Source organism: Rhodamnia argentea, chromosome 3, assembly GCF_020921035.1.
Source record: "Rhodamnia argentea isolate NSW1041297 chromosome 3, ASM2092103v1, whole genome shotgun sequence".
NCBI lineage: Eukaryota > Viridiplantae > Streptophyta > Magnoliopsida > Myrtales > Myrtaceae > Rhodamnia > Rhodamnia argentea.
This window is the reverse complement of record NC_063152.1, coordinates 27,835,639-27,855,735: the sequence shown is the minus strand read 5'-3', so window position 1 is coordinate 27,855,735 and position 20,097 is coordinate 27,835,639. Positions and strand designations below refer to the sequence as shown.

General features: G+C 42.7%; 5 protein-coding genes across 10 annotated transcripts; 2 read left to right on the top strand and 3 right to left on the bottom strand.

Moving 5' to 3' along the window:
- Nucleotides 1-32: 32 nt before the first annotated feature.
- Nucleotides 33-2,817, bottom strand: LOC115753517 (protein LEAD-SENSITIVE 1-like). Its single transcript, XM_030692149.2, has 2 exons — nt 2,631-2,817; nt 33-1,149 (listed from the first exon to the last, which is right to left on the bottom strand). Exons 1-2 carry the CDS (start codon nt 2,722-2,724, stop codon nt 470-472), a joined length of 774 nt encoding a protein of 257 aa, XP_030548009.1. The 5' UTR covers nt 2,725-2,817; the 3' UTR covers nt 33-469.
- LOC115753518 (serine/arginine-rich splicing factor RS31-like) lies at nt 2,607-10,456 on the bottom strand. Of its 5 annotated transcripts, none has more exons than XR_007197934.1 (7): nt 10,303-10,456; nt 9,901-10,033; nt 8,346-8,458; nt 7,969-8,198; nt 7,614-7,898; nt 7,400-7,509; nt 2,607-2,630 (listed from the first exon to the last, which is right to left on the bottom strand). XR_007197934.1 is itself a non-coding variant. In XM_048276756.1 (7 exons), exons 3-7 carry the CDS (start codon nt 10,004-10,006, stop codon nt 7,488-7,490), a joined length of 756 nt encoding a protein of 251 aa, XP_048132713.1. In that variant the 5' UTR covers nt 10,007-10,033; nt 10,074-10,133; nt 10,303-10,379; the 3' UTR covers nt 7,179-7,487. The 5 variants fall into 5 exon arrangements, 4 of the variants coding, with proteins under 4 accessions (XP_048132713.1, XP_048132712.1, XP_030548011.1 ...); XM_048276756.1 differs by lacking the exon at nt 2,607-2,630 and adding an exon at nt 10,074-10,133 and having other exon boundaries at nt 7,179-7,509; nt 10,303-10,379; XM_048276755.1 differs by lacking the exon at nt 2,607-2,630 and having other exon boundaries at nt 7,179-7,509.
- LOC115753519 (protein yippee-like At4g27745) lies at nt 5,903-6,667 on the top strand. The gene is made up of 2 exons (XM_030692154.2): nt 5,903-6,166; nt 6,289-6,667. Exons 1-2 carry the CDS (start codon nt 6,074-6,076, stop codon nt 6,517-6,519), a joined length of 324 nt encoding a protein of 107 aa, XP_030548014.1. The 5' UTR covers nt 5,903-6,073; the 3' UTR covers nt 6,520-6,667.
- Nucleotides 10,457-12,137: 1,681 nt separating the features above from the next.
- Nucleotides 12,138-17,592, top strand: LOC115753520 (calcium-transporting ATPase, endoplasmic reticulum-type). Of its 2 annotated transcripts, none has more exons than XM_048276697.1 (8): nt 12,138-12,443; nt 12,855-14,393; nt 14,481-14,602; nt 15,221-15,499; nt 15,591-15,974; nt 16,209-16,318; nt 16,407-16,635; nt 16,924-17,592. In XM_048276697.1, exons 2-8 carry the CDS (start codon nt 12,926-12,928, stop codon nt 17,482-17,484), a joined length of 3,153 nt encoding a protein of 1,050 aa, XP_048132654.1. In that variant the 5' UTR covers nt 12,138-12,443; nt 12,855-12,925; the 3' UTR covers nt 17,485-17,592. The 2 variants fall into 2 exon arrangements, with proteins under 2 accessions (XP_048132654.1, XP_030548015.1); XM_030692155.2 differs by having other exon boundaries at nt 12,845-14,393.
- Nucleotides 17,593-17,825: 233 nt separating this feature from the next.
- LOC115753525 (pentatricopeptide repeat-containing protein At5g08510) lies at nt 17,826-19,665 on the bottom strand. Its single transcript, XM_030692161.2, has 2 exons — nt 18,673-19,665; nt 17,826-18,567 (listed from the first exon to the last, which is right to left on the bottom strand). Exons 1-2 carry the CDS (start codon nt 19,594-19,596, stop codon nt 17,968-17,970), a joined length of 1,524 nt encoding a protein of 507 aa, XP_030548021.1. The 5' UTR covers nt 19,597-19,665; the 3' UTR covers nt 17,826-17,967.
- Between the last annotated feature and the right edge of the window lie 432 nt (nt 19,666-20,097).

Sequence of the window (20,097 nt, the reverse complement as noted above, 5' to 3'; positions counted from 1 at the left end):
TAAGTATCCTTTGATGTTTATTGCCCTAATCCGGAACTAGACTTAATGTTGTAAGAATAGCTTACTAGCGGTCTTACATGAACTTTCTCATTAGGCATAATTGGAGTAACCTGAACGTCAAAATAGACAGTAAAGGGAAAGATAATAAGGTCATAGTTCATGTAAGCCTTGCTCTTAATCAGACTAACCGGAAAAGAAACGAGAGAAGCTCCAATATATGACGATGTGCAATAGACTAAATACGACCAACTGCCGAAAAAAAAAAGGAGAAGAAGAAGGAAGAAGAATTACATCCAAACTACAGTTAATTGTTACTGATTATTTAGTGACAAAGTTCGAAAGCCAGAGGGGTGGAGGATGGAAAAGAACCGAAAGTAGTTTTGGTAATGGGTATGAATGCATGGCCAGGACAAGTCTCCATGGACGGGTATATGCCGTTGTATATTCACATGAAAGACATCCATTTACATCACCCTGTAATCAATCTGTCAGAAGGTGCCCTCTCCACTGCTTCCTCATGATGCTCTTCTGCCCAGCCTAGGCTCGCATCCAAGTCCTCCACAGCCACTTTGATCACATCTGATCGCACCCCTATGTCGGTAGCATACCGGCTCATACAATACACTCCAGCTGTTACTGTAGCCACCCCAACAGGACTTGGCATTAGCAACTTCAGAGGAGATGAGAGAATGGCAGCCAGGGGAGCACCAACGGCAGAAGAAGCTTGACCACTTCTTCCGACCCCAAGTTTGTCCATTATCAAAAGACCCGTTTTGCAGTACAGCGCAAAGTCCTCACAGTTGTTCTGAAAGACATCATAATTGCCAAATCCATTTTGAAGAAGATACATTGCCCTGTGAATGACAGATTCTGGCGGGTCAGAGTGGGCAGTGGTGCAAGTGCCTCCGCGGACTTTGACCAGGAACACTGAGGGGGCAACCCCATACTCAAAGCAGTACAGAGATCCCTTCCCGAGGAAGCAATCCAGGCATGTGAGTGTCACACCACTGTTGGGTAGCTTGAATCCGCAATCAGGGAAGGTTGGACAGGACGAAGACATTGACTCATAGGAGTCGGATTCTTCAACGATTGAATCGGCATTACGCTCAGGTGTAAAGTGAACTACCTTGCTTCCCCCGACATAGATCCCTGCATGACAGACATCAAATCTCATCATGGAAACTCAATGAAAAAGTTAAAATACTTGTTACCTTCGAAGAGTCGTCAAAGTAAAAGCCTACAGCTGGGAGCAGAGTGCAATCAGAATCGTTCTCCATTTAACAATTGGTATATATCAAAAGTGCTCCAGCATAGATAGAAATTTTAGCAACATAAAATAGGATCTGGGGTACTTCATCCCTGAAGCAAACATCTCCCTTCTTCTGTTACTTATGCCGTCGGATGACGAAAATATGCACATGCGGTTTTCCATTGTCTTGGATGGGGTTAGAGGGTGCTAATTCGTCTAAAGTTCCAGTGACACCATGTTCTGAACTACAATCACTAGGCAATCCAGTCTGCCTGCATCTGGAGACACAACTAATATAAGATAATTTTATATGCTTCCAGCTTATGTTTTTCAGAACCAAAGGGTTGCAAACCAGAAAAAGTTCTACATATTGTAGCGGGACACCAGCAAAAATAACCTCAACTGAGTAAGGAGGAGGAGGCATTTTTAAGTAAGCTACATCTTCCTATGGCACATAGCTATTAGGGAGTCCTTCCTAACCATTGCCATCGCTATGACACGCTATTGATGCGGCAGCACGGTTATTTCAATCAGCAGTCCCGAATGGCTATTGTATGCCATCTTCTTGAGCTCTACCTTCTCTATCCCTTAATCTGTAAAGCGAAGTACATTGTATACCTCAATGGCATTGTTAAGCTCTGTTATTGAAAGAACCGTCCAGTTTGAGTTTCTGAATACTTACAATTTCTTGTTGGTCCACATACGATGTCTCTCTATTGTCTAACACATGCTCTATCCTGTTGAAATTGCTATAACACCCACCGTGGCATATCCGCAAAATATAGTTTGTCTAATCATCATTATGAGAATTGCTAGGATGCAGCCTGGGAAGCTCCAAGTTCCATTTACAAGTTTACGAACCACTCAATTGAGAAAAATTGAGATCGTCTTCAACTTCAAAGGGGGCAAAAAGGAAAAGAAAAAAAAATCCTCATCCAGGAAAGGCCTAGATCAACAATTCAACTGGCAAATGTCAAGTCTTCATCTGCATTCGTCTTTGGTAGATAACTTGATAAGTTGATGAAGTTAAAGCTGCCTACTTGTATCAGATCCAACAACTCGCAAGCAAATGACGGAACAGGACGACGTGATGCCCGAGCAAATCCATGAGAGAATCGGTAAAAAGCATTGTTTGGGAGCATCCCGACCCACATTAAGCAGAAACGGAAACGTGGGAATGGAAGAGAGGGGCAAACAGAATCCCCGAATGCAGAGGCAAATTGAGGGTCGACAAGACAATTGAAGCGGAGTAGTGGCGAAAGCAAAGAGAAGCAACCGAAACAATGCAGATGAAGACTTGGGACAGAAAACGCGCACAAACACACACACACCGTCAGCGAGAGAGAGAGAGAGAGAGAGAGAGAGAGAGAGAGAGAGAGACCGTGGTGAGAGTAGGTGAAGACGGCACGGTAAGTGTAGATGTGATCGCCGGGCTGTATCTCGCTCCGATCCACTCGGTTGCTCAGGAGCCCCATCCCCACACCGCAGCTCCGACTGATACCAATTCACACTCTTCCTTCTTCGCTCTCTCCTCTACTCCATCGACATGGATTTTACATCACCAAAAGGGAAGAAAGCCTGATCATATGGGACGAATCTGCTTAAACCAGTCTTTTTGACTCACTGGGTTTTGGTTGACCCTACATGACAAACCCAAAGAAAAAAAAAAAAGTTTTGGGTTTTGGGTCGTTCGGGAGTCATAATCAAATCAAAAAAAAGGAGATGATGCAAAATACGAATGCAAACAAATTGGTTGGTTTCATGCCAATTGCAACTGGCATCCACATCAACCTCTTTATGATGTCGGAAGTGGCTGGCCCACTTCCCCACAATCTGCGCCAATCAAGGATGGCTTCGGATTCTTTCCTTCGCTGGAGTCCCAAGTCATTTCACAAAGATTCCTCAAGCCATGACCTGAACGCTCTTATGCTTTCCTTGTTGTCCATACAGTAGAGTTACCACCACACCAAGACACTCCAATGGAACCTCCCTGCTCTTCTCCTCTTCCCTTCCCCGTTTCCTTTAAACCCGCCGAACCAACTCCATAGTTCCACTAGTGTTAATTTATTGTATGATTGACGTGGATTAGATAGTTACAAACAGAATATTCCCTTACCGTATCAATAAGGTGCTTGAGACTTTTTGAATACCCGGCTAATGATCATTCAATACGACGGTCGTCTTGCCTAGTATCTGTTGAATAATTACCGAAGACACACATGGATGTGCTTCTAATCTAAGGATAGTTCTAAGAGAATGGACAAACGTATGAGTCCAACTTAGGTCTTGAGCAAGGAGGAGAAACGTGCTCGGCCTACCTGCCGTCCCCTTGTGAGATTGCCATCCCTTCATTCAAAGGTCACCAATGGAACGTCTAGAGAAAACTAAAAGAAAGAAGGGTTTCTACTTTTTAATGACATTCTCCAGACAATTCAAAAATTTCACCAAATTTTACAGGTTTTGCAAGTGAGAGATTCACATGATCCATGTCTTTGGACTTGAAGTGGTCATCACATTCTCATGATTTTAGGGAGAATTACCCAAAAAAGTCATAAACATATTGCAATTATATCAAAAAAGTCCCAAATTTTTTTGCAATTGTACCAATTTAGTTCATTTGCTCGACCCTTCTCGCCCAACAGCTTGTCGAGAAGGGCTCACAACCCTCGCCCTAGGAGGCTGCTAGCTCAAACCCCAAAAAAAGAAAAAGAAAAAAAGGACATAAAAAATTATTAAAATATTCAAGAAATATTAAAATATTATTGAAAATTTGCCATATCGGCACCGGCCGACCAAATGGATAGAATTAGCACAATTGCAAAAGATTTAAAATTGAATTGGTACAATTGCAATATATGTGTGAATTTTTTGGTAATTTTTCTTATAATTTTGTTGTTTCATTTTTGCAACGCTCAATACAAACGTTCGACACTACGCAAAAATGTGCAAGTTCATGCACCAATAGGTTCCCCAAGAAAGCAAGTAAAAGTAGTTTTCACTTGGTTTGATTGAGATCCGGTAATGATTGAGTAAACTACCCATTGAAGCTACTACTTTATGTTAGATTTTGTGGGATCATTGCCAACTATTGCAAAAACTTAAACTGTTAGATGAATGTATGATTTTAACATTTAAGTACGCTAACACTCTTCCTTCATAATTTGCTTATATTGCTCAACTTTGAGTATGACTATTTATACTACATACGGCTTAACAAAAAAGGGAAAGGGAATATCTACCAAATATCTCTAACTAATTATACAAGATATACTAAATTAGGATATTGCTTAGATGACCGTCCCCCAAAGTTAGGCGATGGGACGGTCGGCGAATGGCCACAAATCTCGTTAGTTCAAACCGAATCACTTGCTGATCCAATTTCATCATTTTGATTACCCATTTTTATTTTTTTTAACTTTTATGTGTTTTTATTATAAGCTAAAATAAAAGACAAAGTATACAAGATAATTATGTTTCTAATTTTTGAGTTATTAAGAATTTAGAAAAGCTAATATGACAGTCCGTGGGAGTGACGGACTCACGTACACTACATATTCACATGATATGTTTGTTAGCCACAAGTCCATATCTAACATATACGTATCACATGTCCGCATGATATGCCCGTCGGCTAAAAGTCCACGTCCGATATGTCTAGTTCAAGCTGCATCGTTGAGTGACGGTAGTGTCACCCTTGTAAAGTCATTAAGAATTTTTTCGTAATTGTGAGAATAATATCCACCGTAATCTTTTTTTTGGATTTGGAGAATAATATCTACTATTTTACAAGTTGCAACTTCTTGTTTGAATACTATCAATTGGATTTGTTTCATTAGAACCTTGATTGCCTTCTAATTTTAGCTTGCAATAAAAGCACATAAAAAGTTCAAAAAAAAAAAAAAAAAAAAGGGACGGAGAGTCAAAATTTTGAAACCGGATCAGCAAGTGATCCTGTTTCAACTAGCGAGATTTGTAGCCATTAGTTGACCGTCCCACCGTCTCACTTTGAGGGACGGTCATCTTAGGCCGGATCCACTAAATTATATGCTAATCCAAATAAAAAGTAAATCCTAGAGATACACTAAATATTAGAAAAACACAATATAAATCTTTGGCAAATCTTTCGTAACAGAAGGTCATTCTCCTATTCTCTCTTTCTTACCTTATCAAGATGTAACATGTATCGAATTTTAAGGAGACGTTTCAAAGAAGTAGCGGAAAGAACTCGAACTGACGTTTGTGCAGATCACGATCACGACTTCGTCTGAATTTGGTTGGTTGAATCAAATTCAAATGACGCCACAAAAAACCCGAATGGGGAAGAAGAATGAGAAACCATGGTAATCCCCATGATCATACCGGAGCTCTGGTTAAGGCTAGGGTAGGACCGGCCTTTGCGCTTCACTTCAGGCCAAGACGAGAGGCAAGAGAGAAGGGAACGCAACATCTCATCTTCATCTCATCTGTGAGTTGCTGCATATGATTGTCCTCTCTACAACCTTAGTTTTCCTTATCATATAGTGGCTTGTACGTAATGCGTGATACGCTCTCCAATCCGGTCTTTGCCAACCCCACCTGTTTATTGTTATTGTTATTACTTTAATTACATTCATTAGGGCGTCTCTTTCAACCCATTTGGAATCTACACTCAAAATCAAATTCTTATTTCGGCATGGAAATGATGTTTCTCCTGTTCCTTTAGATTGATGACGATCTTTGGTTGAATCCTATTGGCAAACAAGTGCCGTTCGGACTCGGTGATAATTTCTGCCCCTCCTCCATCTACACAACCATTCGGCTATTGACTCGGAAGCTTATCCCGCGATGGCAGACTCGACTGGACAGCGTCTGTACAGCTGCTTCAAGTGTGGGAATCAAGTTTGTTGCCACGACGACATTGTCTCCAAGAATTTCCAGGTGAGATCTGCATGTCTTGCTGATTCTCTCGTGGTTGATTTAAGCAATAGTCCCTCAGTCGCCTTACCCGTGCTGTCGAATTGATGGGGATCGCTGATCATGGGAATGTGCTTCTTTCATAGGCAAGCCATGGCAGGGCGTTTCTGCTCTCACACGCCATGAACATAGTAGAAGGTCCCAAGGAGAACAGGAATCTCATAACCGGTCTCCATGTGGTTTCCGATATATACTGCGTTGATTGCCTGGAGAATTTGGGATGGAAGTATGATCGAGCGTACGAGGAATCCGAGAAGTATAAGGAGGGGAAAGTCGTGCTCGAAAAATTCAAGATTGTCAAGCATAACTGGCAGTAACCAAGTAAACAGAGAGGCTACTTCTCTTGTCCTTCGAAATTCATTTAAACGGTTCTCCGCTTTCTTCCTCCTCTGTACAGAATCGTCCAAAATGTAAATATCACGTATTGGCTATCCACATAAGAGATGGATGATCAGTTCGTCTGTCAAGTTATTAGACAGATTGGTGCTTCAGAACTTGCAGCACTCTAGGACTTTCATATCTCCAATAAAAACAATCAGCAGGTTTTGCAGAGAACTAAGTTCAACAACTATGGCAGTGGCAGAGTTGCTACTTGCTAAAGTCGGGCCATGAAACGATGAAACCTCCGAGTTCCCTCACCAGAGAGGCTATGACTTTAGCTCATGAAGCTCCTAAGAGTGGTATCAGCTCCTGCAGTTTACTCAGTTTTTAGTTTTGTTTCATGAAATGCGAAATCCAAAGGTACACGGTGAAATTGATTTGGACTGGTTTCTCAATTCCACGGTGTGATTCTATAGCTTCTGAGATGGCAGTCTGAACGTTTTACGCGACACGGAGAGGCTAAGAGCAGTTCGAATGTTTCAACAGGCCGATATCAATGTCTTTCCATCACACTATGAAATTGTGTGCCAAAACCTCTATCAGTAAAAGCAAAGCGACGAAATCCATCAATCGGGCAAAGAGAAACGGATCCCTATGCTGCAACTGACAACTATATATATGCTAACACACTACGAGATAATGTGCCAAAAACGTCCAACTTGAAGCAAATCAACACAATCCATCAGTCGGGCAAATAGAAAAAGGATACCTGTGCTGTAACTTACAACTATATCCATGGTTACCAGGAAACGAGAAAAGATAACTACAGCTATCGATAACCAGGTATACTTTCAGAGTGCACATAATTGCACGCACAGAGAGAGCATCTCTTGCTCAAGCCAACATTGCAAAGCCTGGTCGAAAAGCTAGATGCTGATCCTCACAGAAAGGTCACCAAGTTCTTTCATCTTCGAATGGGCGTGCGGCTGTTTGAACAAGATCATGAAAGAAAATGGTCTTAACGGAGAGATTGCATGGAGAAAGCCACACTAAATAACATCACGTGCTGATCTCTAAATATAATTTCTACCTGCGATATCTTCCGTACTCTGAACTCCTGTTTCTATCATAAACAGGGCTTCTGTAAGCTAGGCCACTGTATCGGTCATAACCAGGGCTGCGACCACGACCATAATCAGGGCTAGGCCGACGGCGATATCCAGGGCTCAGTGACCGCCCATAAGGACTACTCCCACGGCGACCATAGCTTCCTCTGATGTCATCCCGCTCATCATCATCTCTCAAAGCATATTCAACAGATACCACCCTATCTAACATCTTGCTGAACACCAGAAGTGCATCCAAATATGTCAGGCTAGATACCATCGAGACAAAAAAGAGAAAATAACACATGCTAAAACTGTCTTGATGTAACATCATACTACCTCATGTGAGTGCATTCGAGAGCTCTTGTAGCATCATCTTGTGTCTCAAACTGCACAAATGCAAAGTTACGCCGGATTCGAACATTAAGTATTCTCCCATAGGGCTCAAAGTGTCTTTCTATATCACGAGCATTTGTGCGAAGGGGATCAAAGTTTATAACAAACAGTGTTTTAGTGGGCCTCTGGTTCGGCATCGACCTAGAACCAGCTCCGTACCGTCCACGTTCACCCTGGAACCAATAATATATCCCATTGTATTGAAACCCAATGGTATCCATGCCAGTTCACAGCAGGCACATAAGGACACTTGCGCCACCATGGAGAAAACGAGATGCTACAACGAAGAAACAGATATGAACAGACCGGGAAGTGCCTACCTTAGCCCACTCAACTGACAATCTGCGCCTTTCATAGCCAAATGGGACATCATCGAGGCCGTGGATAGCATCTTCAGCATCACGCTCATCCTCAAAATAGACAAATGCAAAGCCTGCAAAGGTATGGCAGAATTCAATGGGAGTACTAGAATTGCTATCATTGTCATCATCCCACTAAGTCACCAGAATATCAGCCAATTCTTTTGTTTCTTCACCCAGTTTAAACTAAATATACATGAAGCCTGTGCATAACTGATGGCCGGATGCACTGTAGAATGTAGAGGTCTTGCAAGAGGAACAAAATCCCGATAACTGGGCGTACTAAAGATTTCAGTCCAAATTCTTGGGTCTGACATGTCATTGGTAAGCATACTTCAGCAGTCAGAGAGCACAACTTGGGGAAATGGAGGGCATGGCATGAGTGGCGAGATTCATTCACATTCACCGTCCTATTATCTGTACATGTGGCATATATTACTGATCCCACCATGACCACTCCTTCTACTGGAAGCTCTTAGCAGCAAGGTGGGAGAGTGAAGGATACTACTAGTAATCAGAATGTTGAACCCATGCGTGGCAGAAGATAAAAGGAAGCATGATTGGCTTCCTTTCCAAAAGAAATTGTGAGCATAGAATCGTGAGTCAGACAGAAGCCCAGCTCATTTTCCACTAGATTTCCTGCGTCAAAAGAACACTTAAAAGATTGAGGTCTTACCTAAATAGAATGCAGGTTTGAATGATATTATTTTGGTTCCCAAGCTGTCCGAGTACTTGAAAAATGCGGTATTGCAATATGCATGTTAAATGCTCTACAATGGGTTTCAATTATTAGGGGTCATCTTTCCTTTTTGACTTAAGACGTGCTAAACATCAGAGGGCCAAGGACCAGTTTCTACTTTTAAACAATTTGGGACATGGAAACTCGATTCTTTTCGCTCTCCCAGATAAAAAAATTCATTTTCTGAACCTAACATCAAAATTAAAGTAGTGCCAGAAAATATTGACAAGATGAGTTGTACATCCAGTATGCATATAATCTAAATTGATGATAGATAGAGTTGGTTAATGTTAAGTGACTTCCACAGCTAACTTACGCAGCGATGAGGGAAATCGTCACCACCACATGTGCATTGAATATTTGGAAAATTGCATGTCACAAGGCCTTAAGGAAAACTAGGTAAACATGAATAAGAAAAACATGGAATCAGAAAGGGGGAAAAGGGAAGCAAATAATTCCTAGATTTCTATGGGCATCCAAACTCATGAAACCTTTCAAATTGGGTCATAAAAAGGAATCACAAACGGTATCAACTTAATTCCTCGAGAAAATTTTGCAACCAAGGAAAGATAGTTAAGACGACTTCGGATTCAAAAACGTGAAGGGGTAATAAATTGGTAAACCTGATTCCTTCCATGTCATCTCATTATCATGAGCTCCCCAAAAAGGTTCAGACTTTGCCATCTTTAAGAGGATCACAATAAGTGAAAAGCTAATGTTGCAAAGATACATAGGTGATAAGGTGATGTCTGTCACAGAATCAATTAATTGATTTACCAGATTTCATGTCAACACGCTCAACCCTCCCATACTTGGAGAAGAGACGCTCCAGCTCATATTGGCGAGTATCGTACTCGAAGTTGCCAACGAAAACCGGCCTCATCCTCGCTGACTTGCAAAACGAATCACCCTGGAACAGGAAACTAAGAAGAAAGAGGAGGAAATTGCACCGCGCTCCGGTGATTACAGCTACAGTTGTTTTCAAGTCAGAGATACAAAAGCGAATGCTATTGTCGTATTCGCCAAACGAAAGATGTTACGAAATCAAACAGGGCAACATCAGACGATAGCGCAGCTAAACTGCAAGGACAGTCATCCTAGAGCTACAAGTAACCGAGTTCACCAGTATCATCAAAGCTTGAAGAACCTGAGGTTGATCTACAGAGAAGACGATAGTACCTTCGAAGCAGGGTTTGCACTTGGGTGGATCCTGGCTCGAGGAGAAGGTTCTGGAGGAGGAGAACGATCGAAGAAGGTGGAGAAGGAAGAGGGTGGGAATTTATACGTGTACTGAATGGAGGCACAAATTATTTGGAGCAGCTCTAGCGTGGCGGGATTTCATCCGTCGATGATTTATTATTTCTTTCCTAGTCGCAATGGGCCCAGTCCGAAATGGGCCAACGAGCTAAGCCCGACCCACCATGTTCTGAAGCAAAGGCCCAAGATCTTGCTTCTATTTTTTTAGTCAAACACAAACTCTTCGGTCGACTGTTATCTTCATAGTTACAACACGACCAAAGTTCTTGCCCCCAACAAGTTGTGAGCTGCACGATAAAGACCTTCTACGATTCTGTCGACCGAGAGCTTTCAGTTCTCTGGGAAACCTTGAGGCACGATGAAAGTCAAGTTCCTTAGACTAGCGTGGTCCCCCTCGTTGCTTGGAGTAGTCGGAAGCCATTCCTAAATCAGGAATCATCCTCCACCCTTTTTCCCTTTCCTCTCTCTGGTTTTCTCAGATTGTTTTGAATCTCCTACCTGTTGTTGTGGTTCCTACCCACCTAGACCCTTTGACCAGACAAAGAAAGCAAGGGGCAGATTTGAGCCATTGCGGTCCTACCGATATGTCTATTCTAATCATTTCCGGAATGGAAAAGTCAAGAGAGTTGAATTATGACTCGTGTCCTGCTGTGCTGAACTTCCGGGCACTCCAGGACTCTGAAAGCAAATGCAATTGAGTCCAGTCCATCAACAGGAGACTCGCGGACAAACTTCGTCCACCAACCAACCTTAAACATGGCCATCCACTAGCACGACAAGCTCGCCTTCCCTCGTTTTCAAAACGGGCTTGCTATTTACTAATGGAGTTATGAAAAGGGCGTCGGTTCAAACGTCAGAACGAAGAAGCAGAAGCGGAGCCTACAAAGTACATTCTTCAGAGAAAAAGGCGACATTCGCCATCGGATGACGGAATAGATGACACGTGTGTGGAATTGGAGGGGTGGGTGAACTAAGTAGCTTCGTGGAATTGAGTCCCCAAGTATATAGTCCTTTTGTTGTTTTATTATATAGGACCACTCACGCTGCCAACCTAACAGAAGAAGCAAAGATATAATAACTTAACGAGGAAGAAGGCATTGAAGGTCCATATCTGTCCTCTGTCACTGACCCATTTCTTTTTCCCCTTTCTGCTGAAGATGCAATGATTATTGGAGCTGGTTCCAGCCGTAACAACAACCCCCTGTTTTATGTTCCCCGAATCATCTTCCTCTCCAAGTTTAACACTCATCAGCACACGTTGTACAGCAATGCTCTTATTTGGGAGACAGAAGCCGCAAAAAGTTAATACAGCTATTCACCCTAGCCAAAACAGAAGTAAAAAAACAAAAAGTTATCCCAACGATGCTGTTGAGGTTGAGCAATGGTGCAGAAACTGAACAGTAGCAAGAGTAGAGTCAAGTCGAATCGAGTTAAGTATGATTTATCGCGATAAGAGCATGAAAGAAGGTTAATTAATTTCTGTTTTCTTAGGATTCCAAGGTATTGTGTTTTCAGTTGTAGGTATTGACAATTTGAGCATGGCCTGCAAGCACTAACCCCAAATCTGGTCCGCGCGACCAGTTTCCGTTATTGCAGCAAGTATTTTAGTATATTCATTCCTGCAGCCCTACCGAAAGTCAACCTTGCGGTTGCGGGACTAAAATCCATTTTTGTAATTGATCCCAGAGCGGAGGGCATTTTCGTAACAACGCGCCCTGTTCAAAATCCTTTCTTTAACTGCTTTGGGTCGTGGGAATTTGTTCTCCTTCAAAAGAAAGGAAGGAATTCTTCCGAGTGCTTTCGTTCTTCTGATTCTGAGAAAAAGGAAACGGGACTCAGTGTCAAGTTCAAATTTTGCGACGAATCACGGTCGCCTGGTTTCTAGAAGACAATAAACTGAGAGGACCCAATTTGCGTTGTCCTCAAGCCTGCTTCTTTTTCCTTCGACTTGCCTTTCAAGCTCCTAATCCCACCTTCGACGGTGCTCAGCGCGTCGCCTTTTGTGCTTTTAAGCCTTCCCTCTTCTCTTGTGACGCTAAGTTTCTGCTGGGTGCTTTGGCTTGGTAAGTTCTCAAGTTAGAATCCTAAACGTCTGGCTCTGACTCTGCTCGAGTGTATTTTAGTTTTGTAGTTCTACTTCTCTTAACTGTTGTTTTCAGTTTTGGCGTTCGTGCCTGGCGGTCTCGCTCCTTATTTTTGAAGGGAGTTATACAGTCAGTTTAGTCTCTTACACAGAAATTCCTTTGGTGTCTGCATGTTTTAGTAGATCCGATGTAAATCAATTCGTCACTGGTTTTTGGTAGTCGTCATAGAGAACTATATGGCGGTCGCAATTTGAGAAGAAACAGCCAGTTTCTTCATGCATGGCTTGACATTGCTTGACAATGATAAGAAATACTTGTCGTGCGCTCTCTTGCTTTTAGATTGTCCATGTTAACATCGTGAGTTCATTTTGTCGTCATAGGGGTGCTCGGATGGGTTCGTGGTAACTTCGATCTGAGCTTCATACTCTGGGCAAAACTCTTGACTTCATACCAAATTGTCAATGGAGGAAAGGCTATTTCCAGCATGGTCATGGTCAGTAGAGCAGTGCCTAAAGGAATACAAAGTGAAACTAGACAAGGGTCTTAGCACTTATGAGGTTGAGAAGCTACGTGAGAGATATGGTTGGAATGAACTTTGCAAAGAGAAGGGAAAGCCTTTATGGCGGCTTGTCCTAGATCAATTCGACGATATCCTTGTTAAGATACTTTTGGGTGCGGCATCCATTTCGTTCATCTTAGCCTATATGCACGGAAGTGAGTCGGGTGATTCTGGTTTCAAGGCATATGTTGAACCCTTTGTGATTATGTTGATTTTGGTGCTTAACGCGATTGTCGGCGTGTGGCAAGAAACTAATGCTGAAAAGGCACTTCATGCCCTCAAGGAGATGCAATGTGAATCTGCAAAAGTAATGAGGGATGGGCACTTGGTCGCTGATTTGCCTGCAAGGGAGCTTGTTCCAGGGGATATAGTGGAATTAAGGGTTGGTGACAAGGTGCCAGCCGATATGAGAGTCGTTTCTCTGAAGACATTGACATTCAGAGTTGAGCAGAGCTCATTGACTGGTGAGGCGATGCCTGTTCTGAAAGGAACTGGTCCTGTTGTTATGGTCGACTGTGAGTTGCAAGCAAAGGAAAATATGGTTTTTTCCGGTACTGTAGTTGTCAATGGGAGCTGCACGTGTGTTGTTGTGAACACCGGAATGAACACTGAGATTGGGAAAATTCAAAAGCAAATACACGAGGCTTCTCTAGAAGAGACTGACACTCCCTTGAGAAAGAAGCTGGATGAATTTGGGGGCAGGCTTACCACTGCAATTGGGCTCGTTTGTCTCATCGTATGGATTACAAACTACAGAAACTTCCTCTCATGGGAGATTGTGGATGGGTGGCCTGCAAATGTGCAATTTTCATTCCAGAAGTGCACCTACTATTTTGAAATTGCGGTTGCCCTGGCTGTTGCTGCAATTCCAGAAGGTCTCCCTGCGGTTATTACTACTAGTTTAGCTTTAGGAACCAGGAAGATGGCACAAAAGAACGCAATAGTGCGGAAGCTCCCTAGTGTAGAAACTTTAGGATGCACAACTGTGATTTGCTCTGATAAAACAGGAACTTTAACCACAAATCAGATGTCTGTTAGTGAATTTTTCACTTTGGGGGGGAAGACCACCACATCACGGATTTTCTATGTAGAAGGCACGACCTATGATCCGAAAGACGGCAGTATTGTTGATTGGAACTGCTACAACATGGATGCTAACTTACAAGCTGTAGCAGAAATCTGTGCAGTTTGCAATGACTCTGGGATATATAGCGAAGGTCGTCTTTTCCGAGCCACAGGATTGCCAACCGAGGCTGCTCTCAAGGTTTTAGTTGAAAAGATGGGAGTTCCAGATGCTAAGATCAGGAATAACATCCGTGATGCAAGGCTTGCTGCAAACTACTTGATTGACAGCAGATCAGTGAATTTAGGTGAGGATTGATCTGTTTCTTGCTTAGTATACAATTGTGAAGGCATACATACTGCACTGTATATCTCACAAGTCTGGTTCAATATAGGCTGTTGTGATTGGTGGAACAAAAGATCAAGACGAATTGCCACTTTGGAGTTTGATCGCATTCGGAAATCAATGAGTGTCATTGCCCGGGAGCCAACAGGGCGTAATCGCCTTCTTGTAAAGGTGAATAACAGAACAGTGTCCTCTAGATTTAATCTACAGGATGCGTCTTTCTTTATGTTTGCAAGTAAAGGCAACCAGATTTGCAATTCAAACACATAGAAATAACATATTTGCCTTGATTCTCCATTGGTTCTTGGTTTGATCAATCCTTAATACACTACTTTAGAAGAATGGCTCTATAGATGCATTTCATGATTTCATGTTTCCGATATTCATGTGTCAAAGTTAACACAATTTGGTACATTGATAGGTAAAGTCGTGCTTCTTTCTTATCTTGTTCCTAAGTACAAAGTCAATTCTAGAATTAACTTGTAAGGAGTGTCTCTACCATGCTTTCAGTAGTATATTTACACGAAGCTGTCACCCACATAAAATTCTTTGCATGGAGCCAAAATATTGATGAAGTGGAACCCATGGTTTTTATTTCACTCTTTGAAGCAATATCATGAGGATTCTCACATCCAATCTCTAACTTGTGATGAATTGGCTCGAAGTATTCTTTCTTTGATTCACTACCAAGTATTCCTCTGAAAGGAAATTCATATCAGGTTAGCTTTTCAAGTACTTGTCTGTGTTTGTCTAGTGTTGCTCCTGAATTGTTTGTCGTGTTCTATGCAGGGTGCTGTGGAGCGCTTACTGGATCGTAGTTCATACGTACAACTGGCAGATGGATCTCTTGTTCGAATTGATGAACCTTGTAAGGAACTTCTGCTTTCAAAACTTATGGAGATGTCTTCAAAGGGGTTGCGATGCTTGGGATTGGCATATAAGGATGACCTCGGAGAATTTTCGGACTACAACAATGATAGCCATCCAGCCCATGGGAAGTTGCTGGACCCTGCCTTCTACTCCTCTGTTGAAAGTGACTTAGTTTTTGTAGGAGTTGTTGGATTACGAGTAAGCATCACATCTAACTTGGTCAGCTTCACCTCTAGATATTACACTTGTGATAGTTTTATGATTGTTGACTCATAATCTCATTCAACAGGATCCTCCACGTGATGAAATAGACAAGGCTATTGAGGATTGTCGAAGAGCAGGCATTAAGGTCATGGTGATAACTGGCGATAACAAGTCCACAGCTGAGGCCATTTGCCGGGAAATTAGATTGCTCTCTGAAAATGAGGATCTTAAGGGAAGAAGTTTCACGGGTAAAGAGTTCATGGATTTTTCTCCTTCGAAGCAAACTGAAATTCTGAAAAGACCTGGAGGGATTGTGTTTTCTCGAGCGGAGCCTAGGCATAAGCAAGAAATTGTAAGAATGCTGAAGGAGATGGGGCAGGTTGTTGCAATGACTGGTGATGGTGTGAATGATGCACCCGCACTCAAACTTGCTGACATTGGTATTGCCATGGGCATAACAGGAACAGAGGTCAGCTCAGAAGATTTTAAATTTGCCTAGTTATTTGCCTGTGCCCTTTTTTTAAGATAAAATTGCAACACGTTGCCTTTTGAAGGGTGCTGTAGGAACAGCAGTTGCTTATTTCTCCGAAATATCAATATCCTTGTGTTTTCCTCGAAGTCCTCCGATACCCAGGGCTAATGAAATGTTTGTTTTCAAGCAAAGTAGAAGATGACATAAATAATCCTACATGTGGACGTACAGGTGGCAAAAGAAGCTTCTGATATGATTTTGGCAGATGACAATTTTAGTACCATAGTATCGGCGGTGGCAGAAGGTCGCTCTATCTACGACAACATGAAGGCTTTTATCCGGTGAGTATCTTGCTAATAGACATGTAGTCCATATTTCTTCCACTATGTGGATAGAAAATGACGGTCTCGCTCGTTCTTCAATGTGCAGTTATATGATTTCGTCAAATGTTGGCGAGGTAATTTCCATTTTCTTGACTGCTGCATTGGGTATACCAGAATGTATGATACCTGTGCAGCTTCTATGGGTAAATTTGGTTACCGATGGCCCGCCTGCTACAGCTCTTGGTTTTAACCCTGCTGATGTTGATATCATGCGGAAGCCACCCCGCAAAAGTGATGATGCATTGATCACGTCTTGGGTTCTCTTACGCTACTTGGTCAGTACTGTTCGATACCATTCAACCTACCTTTTGCATCTATATTCCTTACAACTGATTAGCATCTTAATTCATGTACCGTTACTTTCAGTTTTCACGAGTCAACTAGCTATATTTTAACTGTAATTGCAATTGTCACCAAAGAACAAAACCAGCCAATCCTCTTTTTAATTGGTATGGCACCTTGTAATAATTAGAGGTGACCCACCACCACGTGTGGAAGGTAAAATGGAATGTTACTTTTTTATGGTAGTTTACACTCAACACTCTATGCTTAAATCTTTACAGGTGATTGGCATGTATGTGGGCATGGCAACTGTCGGCATCTTCATCCTGTGGTATACGCAGCCATCTTTTCTGGGTATCAATCTTGTCAGTGATGGCCATACACTAATTGAACTCTCCCAGCTTCGCAACTGGGGAGAGTGCTCCTCATGGTCAAATTTTACCGTGACTCCTTTCACGGTAAGCGGAGGGCAGACGATCGCCTTTGTCAATCCTTGTGACTACTTCACGGTTGGTAAAGTGAAAGCCATGACTCTATCACTCTCTGTCTTGGTGGCAATTGAGATGTTCAATTCCCTAAATGCCTTGTCAGAAGACAACAGCTTACTCACAATGCCTCCTTGGAAAAACCCTTGGCTTTTGATGGCCATGTCGATCTCTTTTGGGCTGCACTGTCTTATTCTCTATGTTCCACTCCTCGCTGATGTGTTTGGAATTGTTCCTTTGAGTTTGAGTGAGTGGTCGCTGGTCATATTGGTTTCTGCACCAGTAGTCCTCATTGATGAGGTTCTTAAGTTAGTGGGAAGGAGTCGAAGATGGAGAACAAAAGAGAAGACTGCATGATGCAGCTGACTAGACATTGTGACGAAGGGAACAGCAATTGTACTAACTCATTTTGGAGCTTTTAAGCAGTTCTTGTGTGAATTAAGATTAATTTATTTCTTACAACATGAAAAGTGAAAGAGTTCAATCTGCCCATTAATGAAAGAGATGAAATATCTGGAAATGTTTGTTTCCCACTATTTTGTTTTAGCAGTTCAGTATCCCTTCTTGCCTAGCTTTGCATGAGCAATAACTTGTTGCTGTCCCCCGTGCTATCGGGGGGGGTCTGAGAATTTTATGTTGAATGCATTGAGCACCATCATGGAGGTTGACTATTGCACTCTGTTAAGGTAGACAAAAGATGTCGACTGTGAACCTTCGGGCGCGCTGACCCAAAAAGGAAAAAAAGAAATGTATAATTGTACTTTGGGCGGCATTGCAAGGAGTAATCACATCCGAAGAGTGCCTTTTGCAAAAGACAAAATCCCGAAAGAACAACATCAATTAGAACTCTACAAGTTCACATTCAAAATCCGTTGCCTGTTTTCGAATCTTCATCGCAGCTGAAATACGCCGCAACATAGCATAAATTTCACTCGATTTTACATGCGACTTATCTTCGACGATAAACTTGTGGATTTCTCCTCCCTCTTGAATGATGCTATGTCCGGCTGCCTTTGTCATACTTTCACCCTTCATCATCTTCCTTAACTTTGCGACTCCATGCCATCGGCCTACTGATGCATAGATGTTAGATAGGATGACATAATTTCCTGGGTTCCATGGTTCAAGCTCAATGAGGGATTCTGCTGCCACCTCGGCAAGTTCAACGTTGCCATGGAAACTGCAGGCTCCTAAAAGAGCCCCCCATATAACAGAATCTGGCTTCATAGGCATACTATGGATAAGATCATAAGCTTCTTGCAACTTGCCAGCACGACCAAGAAGATCGACCATGCAACCATAATGCTCTAGTTTTGGAGATACGCCATAATCGCTTACCATTGATTTAAACAGCCGCCTGCCTTGTGCGACCAAGCCTCCGTGGGTGCATGCCAAGAGAAGTCCCACAAATGTGATGTCATCTGGTACGTTTCCTTCACTCTGGTGCCACCACAAATTTGGAAAAAGCAAACATATTAATAGGACTTCTGGACCTCCATAACCCTCGAGAAAAACAGAGGAAAATAAAAGCGGAAGACAACTTACCAGCATCTGGTCATAGAGCTCAAGAACCTCATTGCACTTTCCGTGGGCAGCCAAGCCTGTGATCATCGTATTCCAGGAGCACAATCCCCTTCTGCTTCCAATCTCATCAAACAGCCGCCTTGCGAAATCAATTTTGCCGCATTTGGCGTACATTTCCAACAAAGCATTACATAGGTAAATGTTCTTGAGAAGACCATTTTCCCTTGCATATGTTTCAATCCTTTCCCCAATCTCCAGAGCACCAAGATTCGCGCAAGCTGGGAGAACACTAGCTAGGGTAACTTCATTCGGTCTAAAGCCTCCCTCTTCCATCTCCAGAAACATCTTCAGGGCATCCGCACTGTGCCCGTTTTGCGAGTGCCCCGATATGATGGACGTCCATGAGATCACATTCCTACAAGGCATCGCCCTGAACAGCTGCAAAGCTTCCTCCATGTACCCACGTTTCGCGTAGCCGGAAACAATGGAGTTCCAGACAGGTGTATCTCTTATGGGCGTTTCGTCGAACACTTGACGAGCTGATCCCAGTTCGCCAAGCTTAGCATACATATCGATCAGAGCGGTCAACGCGAAGACGTCGAAGTCGAAGCCGGACTTGAGGAAATGGGTATGGAGCGTCATGCCCGGCAGAGGCGAGGAAAGGGAAGCGGAGGCGGCGAAGAGGAAAGTGAAAGAGTGTTGGTTGGGAGGGCAGCGACGGAGGCACATTCGGGAGTAGAGGCGGAGGCATTGGAGGGGTTGGCGTTGAGAGGAGTAGGCCTGGATGAGCTTGTTGAAGAGGAAGAGAGTTGGGTGGGGAGTGGAGTCCAAGAGCCGGTGGGCGTAGGAGATGTTTGGGATCTGAAGGAGCTCCACGATCAGAAGTTTTGTGTTGTCTATGCCATTCCTGAGCGTGTAGGCATGGATTTGTCTCAATCGGTTCATAGGAGTTTGCTAATTATCGCCTGAAAATCCAATCACCCAAGAGAGACCACGGGAACTTGCCAAACAGCTATATAGCTAACCACAAGCTTTGCCTAGCATAAGTCTTAGAGCCACCTAATTATTGACAATAAAGAAAAATGGTTTTCGGGGAAAATGATCTTCTCGAGTGTAAGTCCAGAAAATTAATTCGCAGAAATTTTCTTCGTTCAAACAAACACACCATACATCTTGTTCTGCGTTTGAAATGATTGCACGCCCATGGTTTTACTTTGGACAAGAACAATCGTGGATGGAACATTGCTTGCTTCGACACTTTTTTTTACAAAGAAATTGCTTTCGTTGTAAAAGCAATACGGCTATCGTCACCATGCAACCAAGCAGACACGACACTCACCAAAAGAAAAAAACTCGATCTAAATAAATCAGGTGTGTTGTTTTACAAACATTTACATCTATCAAAGGTGAGCAGACTAATTTAAATCTCTTCACGAGCGAGCACGG